This window comes from Calidris pugnax, unplaced genomic scaffold (genome assembly GCF_001431845.1).
Source record: "Calidris pugnax isolate Ruff unplaced genomic scaffold, ASM143184v1 scaffold180, whole genome shotgun sequence".
Classification (NCBI taxonomy): domain Eukaryota; kingdom Metazoa; phylum Chordata; class Aves; order Charadriiformes; family Scolopacidae; genus Calidris; species Calidris pugnax.
The window spans coordinates 1,061,202-1,067,809 of record NW_015090916.1 but is presented as its reverse complement, the minus strand read 5'-3'; the positions used below and the strand labels follow the sequence as shown (position 1 = coordinate 1,067,809).

Genomic DNA, 6,608 nt, shown 5'->3' with positions numbered 1-6,608 from the left:
GGGGGGGGGTTCGGCCCCACGGGAGGGGAAGAGGAGGTGGCACCGACACAGAAAGGGGCAGGAGGGAGCAGGGGGGGGCGCACACACACGCACACACACACACGCTGCGACACGGTGGGGTGAAACATTGACATTTATATCGAAATATGCACTAACAGAGTGAGTTTCTACCAGCCGATGCATTTTTACCAAAGCAGAATCACAATTTTTTTTGCTCGGGGGCGAGGGAGGGATTGGGGGGGTGTGGGGGGTGTCAGCCAGCGCAGGGGGAGGTGGATGGGCCAGGCCTTCCTCCTCGCAGGCCCCCTCCCGCCTCATCCTCCCGTCCCCCGGCCGGTTACAAGAGGCTCTTTCTGTCCTTTCACATCTTTTGCTTTGTTTTCCTCTCTGCTGCGACACACGGAGCCGGCAGCGCTGCCGCAGAGCACGGCGGCTCCGGCACCGAGCTGCCAAACGGGATCTTTAGGGGATTGAGGGGGGAGAAGCCCCACGGGGCTGGTTCTTCCCCAGCCAGCCCTCGAGGGTCACACAATTCCCCCTGGCCGGGCAGGGAGAGCCCAGCCCCAACACCCAGAGCTGGAACTGAAGCTTTTCTACACCACAAGGCGCTCGGTTTTTAGTCCTAAATTAGCAGAGAACCCCTCCTCACCTCCTTCCCCCCCCCAAAACCTGTCAGTCGTGAGCGGGACGGTTTCTAAGCAGGCAGCACCAAGCAGAGCTCAAGCCCAAGCTGGGAGGAAGCCTCCTGTTCCTCACGCAGCGCCGGAGACGGCCGGAGGAGGAGGAGGAGGGTGGTGAGAGCAAGCAGAGAGCGTGGCACCTCGGCCAAGCCAAGCCAAAGCACCGTCCCCGGTCACGCTGCCCCAGCTCCAGAGCCTGCCAAAACCTCCGGGGCCAGCGGGCACCCGGCCCAGAGGGGCTGACTCACCGGGGCACGGCCACCCAGCTGGGAAATCAGTGTTTTACTGGAGAGCACCTTCCTGGTGAGCAGCCCTTCAGCCCAAAGCAGCGGGAGCGGGGAGGGAAGCAGAGAGGGAAGCACCACGCTGCCTTTCCATGCAGCCCAGAAACCTGCCAAGCTCAGGGGAAGCAAAGCATCTTTCATCCTGACTCCCTCCAGGGTGTGGTAAGTCCTTTCCTTAGAAATCCTCCACCCCAGCGGATTTTTAATGTTTCATTTTGCCTCAGCTTCTCCAGTGAGCCAAACTGCTCCCTTAAAGCCCGCGGAGCTCCGGGGAGCAGGTTCTGGGGGAGCCCCCAGTCCCCTCCCCGGGGGCAGGACCCCGATCCCTCCCCCCCTGCGCCTCTCCCCCAACGTCCTACTTCTGGTCCTGGCGAGCGGGACGCTTCACCTTTCCTTCATCTGTGTGTAGGCCACATATACTGGAAACGAAACACACACTAGGCATGCAATCCAGGCAGGAATCCTGCTACGAGCAAATCTACGGGGAGAGGGGGAGGGAGGGGGGACACGACAGTACTCCGTAACGCGAGGTTATTATAGACTGCATTAAACACAGAGCCCCTGGAGTATAAAAAAGGGCAGACAGACTATATACAGTACCTATGGACTTCATCGTGGCAGGGCACAGCAAGCAACCCGGGCACCAAAACGCTCCTCAAGGGGAACAGGGGATGAAGGTCCCGCTGGAAAACTCTCCGTTCCTCTCCAGTTTACCCGCCGCCAGGAGCCCGGTGCCCACAGACCCCACTTACAGGGCAGGGGGGGGAAAAAACAGTGGTGGTGGCTCTCGGCCACAGGTAAGCCAAGGAGGAACAGGCTTTGTTTAAAATGGTGGGATTGGAGTGTTATCTACCCATCCAGGGCTCTGCCTTTCGGGTCCAGACCGGTTTCTTTCTGAAAAAGAGAGCCTTTCGCTTCTAAAGGAAAGGCTGTTTTCACATCATCGTCACAGACTGCAACCAGACCTCCTACCAAAAAAACCAAACAAACCCAAATCCCACCTCGTGGCAGCCCCTGAAGGAGGGCACCGGCCCCTCCGGCTGCCTTGGAGGCGAGGAGCAGGAAAAGCTACACCTCGACTTCGCTCTTTACTGCAAGAGGCTCCAATAAAATGTTTATACAAGTAAAACAGAAGCGACAAAGAAATATACACCTCGGGATCCGTAAAGCTTCAGACTGACTTAGGCCTCGCAGACAGGGGCTATTCAGATGGGCTCCCTTTAGGGAAAAAAAGGATGTAACAGTCGTACTTAAAAAAACCCCAAAACAGCCCAGAAGAAGAAGAAAGAGGAGTGCAGAGAGCCCTGGGGCACAGGCACCCGGGAGGAGTGAAATGGCAGCTCCAGAGCAGCGAGGAAGCGACGGCCTCGTGCAGCGTTTACTGGATAATTAAAATCCTAAAGTGAGCAAGGGTTAAAAGCCAGCGACACCACAGAGAGAGGGGCAGAGAGCAGGCCAGGCAGCAGCACCAAGTGAGAGCCCCCAGGGAAGGTGCCCCAGGCACAGAGAAACAAGCAGGAGAAGAAGCGCCGGGGAGTGTTACACCAGTTCAGTTACCGTTTCTTTACATTTCTGAATTCCAGTTTCATGCTGCTTCGGAAAGAAGGAGTGAGAGAGCAACACGTGTCACTCAAAACCCCCCAGGAAAAAAGAAAAAAAACCAACCAACCAAACCAAAAACCAAAACAACCCCCAAAAAAACTATAAAAGGTGGGACCGAGTTTGGAAAAATGCATCTGTTCTGGCTTTTGCAAGTGGAATGTGATTCTTGTTCAGAGGCTAACACACAGAGCACGACGCCTGCGGCCAGGAGCGGCGCGCGGGCCCTCGGAGACGGGCTACCGGGCTTCTAGGACAACCACAGAGCAACAAGACATGAGAGGGGCACAGAGTGACAGTCCTGTTCTCGCTTTGAATGAGGAATGGTTTAAAAGTAAAACTCTTCTTCAGCTAATTTCCTCCTGCAATAAAACCAACCAAGCCGGCCCTCGTACGTACAAGACCAGTTAAAGATTAGCCTTCCCCCTCAAAACACTAGGGACGAACATCCGGTAACACTCTACAATGGAAAGTGCTTTAAGAAAGAAGGATTCTGTAGTGCCAGTGACGGAACTGATCTGATGGGCTGGATGATGCTCTCGACGCCGACGGGGGCTGCTCAGGCCAGGGCGGCTCGTTTCTCCTCGGGGGTCTCCTCCAGCAGCTGCATGATCAGTTCGTGGAGGGGTTTGCAGATCTTGGCGTAGCCCCCTCCCGTCAGGTGCAGGAAATCAAACATGTCGTGGTAGGAGATGGTGCCGTCCGAGTGCACGAAGCCGGCGTCCACGTCCAGCAGCTGCACGTTGGGCAGTTTGGGGAGCGAGGCCTTCAGCAGGTGGTTCACCTTGGCGTTCTTCTGCCGCAGCGGGTTCGGCTTCTCTCCCCGAGGTAGCAGGCCCTGGCGGGAGGAGGAGGAGGCAAGAGAGAGCTTCACAGGGCTGCGAAGGCCCAACAGCACCCGCTCTCCCTTCAACTCTGACAGCCTGGCGAGGCTCGAGATGCCCGTGGCAAGGGGAACTCATCCCTTGAATGGGAGCTTGGCCACTCACAGCTAATTTGAAATGCAGCTACGAGCACAACTGGCACAGCTGCTTGCTTGCTTTGTTGTTTTTTTTTCCCATTAATCCATCAGTTGGGCTCTTTGTACAAGCTTTTGGCAGCGCACCGAACGCCGTCGCCTGGCTGCTGGGGAGGAGAGGCACCACTAACCCGCCAGGACAAGGGAGCCAACTGGGATTTCCAACCCCAGCTCCGACCTGGGCACCTTTTCCCCCCCTCACGGGGCTTCTCCGACACCGTTTCCAAGTGGGAGAGGGACATCCCTAAGGGGAGTGGTTACACCTGGCTCTGGAGGGGCTGAAAGGAGCACTGCTGCAAAGCCAGGTGAAGGAGGAGAGGCATGAAGCTGGAGATGGACCAAGGGACTGCCCTCCCCCCCAGGAAGGGTAACTCCCTGCTGGGCAGAGAGAGCCTGGGGCTTCCCCAGAGCGGGGTGTTTGCCCAGTGCCCCCAGAGACCTACCAGCACGATGACTTTGGCCTGTGGCTGCTGGGTGTTTATCAGGCGCACGATCGCCTCGATTCCCCCCGCAACTTCTTCTGCCGTGTTCTCGTGATTATTTGTTCCAACCCAAACGACAATGACCTACAAGGAGGGGAAAAAAAAAAACACAAACACAACCATGTTTTTGCCTTTTTCAGGATGAGCTGTAATGGGTTTTGCTGAGCCTGAAAACCCTACATAAACATCACTTGGGTGCAGGCAGGCGAGGAGTCGGGCTGAAGCGAACCCCAGGCTGTGAGAGCTCACCGCTGCCAGTTACGGAACAGCTTCTTACCAGCTTGTTTTGGCCCCCAGTTCGGATGAAGAACTGGTAGTACCAAAGCTTTCCTGAACAGCCTCAGAGACGTCTGAGCCCACCCCACTTCAGAGCACTCAGCAGGAGCTTACACTGCTCAAAAAGAAGGCAGTGTGTATTTATACAGCACAGCATAAGCACCTTGGGGGCAGGGACAATCCTAGAGCTCTGCTTGTTACTTCACAAGATGGTAAACTGATCAACAGGCTGGAATACAAGTGACCCTGCCTGCCTCCCTGGGGCGTGCACTGCCCACTGCTCCCAGTAAAGACACTGGCAAGGGGGCTGGGGCTGTTGGTGCAGGCTGGGAGGCTGATCCCCATCACACCTCCCGGACACCCTGGTTAACTCCTTATCAGATACGTCACCATCTAGAGGCGGAGAAGGCATCTCAGGCCTGAGAGACACACCGTGGCTCCAAACTACAGCAGATCACAGGCCTGATCACCATTTTTGCTAGGACTAGAAGGCTGCCTCTATTTATTGATGACACTTTCTGGTTTGTGTTTCCAGCAGTGCAACCTCCTGGTTCAGCCCAACACACTCAGCACCAGCGGTTGCTCACACAGAGAGTTGTGTTAACAGCTCCCTGGGTTCCCCACCGAAGCTGTCTTTAAGTCAGGATGGGGCTGCCTGGTTTGCTTTTCTGCTGGTACCTTCGGTTTAATGTTCTCCAGTTCACCGTTCTTCAGCCTCCATAGGACGTGTCCTGTGGTGTCCCCACCGATCCCAAAATTCAACGCGTGAAGCGGCGAGAAGAGCTCCCGCCATATCTGCAATCACAAATCAATTCACTGTTTCAGAGCAGCATCCCAAGCCTCAGGGAGAAAACATCAATGACCTGAAAAAATCCCTTCCATCAGCAGGTAAGAGAACTAGGAAAAAAGGAAGCAGCTCTTGCAGAACCGAGCTGCTCAGCTGCCACCACAGCACAGCAGCAGGAGTCTTCGCCCCAAGAGTTTTAGAGAGAAAAAAGAATGCGTTGATGCCTGTAACAGCCCCAGCACCAGAGGGTTGAACGGGGACCTAGAGGGGATTCCATGGTGTGGGCTGGGGAGTTTGGAATCCGAGATGCAAGGAACTAGAAGGGGTTGTGTATGTGTGTCCAAAGGTAAGGGCTTCAGAGAAAGCCTGCAAATGGCTCAGAGAGCTAAACCAGCAAGGCTCAGCAGGGGCACTGGGAAGCAGAATAAACCTGGAGGGATGGCAGTAAAATCAGAATGGAACAGAAGAAATTTCTGTATTACAGGGGATCACCTCGAGAGAGAGAAAGCCTCCAACTCCTGTAACCCCACCGCCCTCCTTGCTCTGTCCATACCTCGTACTGCTGCAGCAGCTGCACCATGGAGTCCCCCACGAAGAGCACGTCGGGCTCCTTGTCTTTGCAATCCAGGACGAACCTATTGTGCTGGTAAAAGCAAGCAGGAAGGTGAGCTCCGGGGATAATCGGTATCTCTGCTGCAGGACAGAAAAGGGACGGCTGCCCAACCAGTCTCCCCTGCTGCTGCCCAGCCCCTGGTTAACCCGTGAGTGGCCGGACACTCCCTCCCCACCCCACAGACCCCACCAACAACCTTGGGTTGGGTAAGAGCAGCACCTCATCCCCCCAGGTGCCCCACAGGCATAAAGCCCTCAGCCTCTCAGGCACCCATTAGACCCAACAAGGGAGGAATTAAGGGTTAATCACTGCAGCCAGTCCCCCCTGGCTATTTCTCCCTGTCGAGGAGGAGGCAGTGCAGGCACTTGGCTGTTTTCAGCTTTGTCACTGCCTCGCAGAGACACACACCGCTTCGCCCTTTAACGAAGGGGCTGGCTGTTTCTCCCAGAGAATGGGCAAGGGGGAGCATTTCTCAAATGCTTCCAGGTCACGTTTTGCCTTGCTTCGTCACCACAGGCCAGACAGACACGGCTCTGGGGAGCTGTCAGGACCCCAGGGTCAGATCTGTGGCCAGAGGGGCCCATGCGGCACTCACCCAACAGCCCCCCTGCCCCGGGGAGAGGCCACAGCCTCCCGGGACCCCCACCCCCCCCAGCCTCACCTGTGACATCCACCGGTCGTCCCCCTGGATGTCTTCGGCGGCGTGGGGCACCGCGGCGGGGTTGGAGCCCCCCTGGCTCATCCTATTCCTGCAGAAAGAAGGGGTCAGAGGAGGTGCTTCCAGCAGCTCTCCCAGCATGGGGGGGGGGGGAGGGCTGGCCAGAAACCCCCCCCTTTCCTGAGGCTGACAATGGGCAATTTTCTGCCTA

The 6,608-nt window shown here is 56.5% G+C and overlaps 1 protein-coding gene across 1 annotated transcript; it reads right to left on the bottom strand.

The window, feature by feature from the left end:
* Positions 1 to 120: 120 nt before the first annotated feature.
* Positions 121 to 6,554, bottom strand: PAFAH1B2 (platelet activating factor acetylhydrolase 1b catalytic subunit 2). Its single transcript, XM_014949573.1, has 5 exons — positions 6,401 to 6,554; positions 5,680 to 5,769; positions 5,018 to 5,134; positions 4,025 to 4,147; positions 121 to 3,401 (listed from the first exon to the last, which is right to left on the bottom strand). The coding sequence occupies exons 1-5, from the start codon at positions 6,536 to 6,538 to the stop codon at positions 3,123 to 3,125; spliced, it is 747 nt and encodes a 248-aa protein (XP_014805059.1). The 5' UTR covers positions 6,539 to 6,554; the 3' UTR covers positions 121 to 3,122.
* Between the last annotated feature and the right edge of the window lie 54 nt (positions 6,555 to 6,608).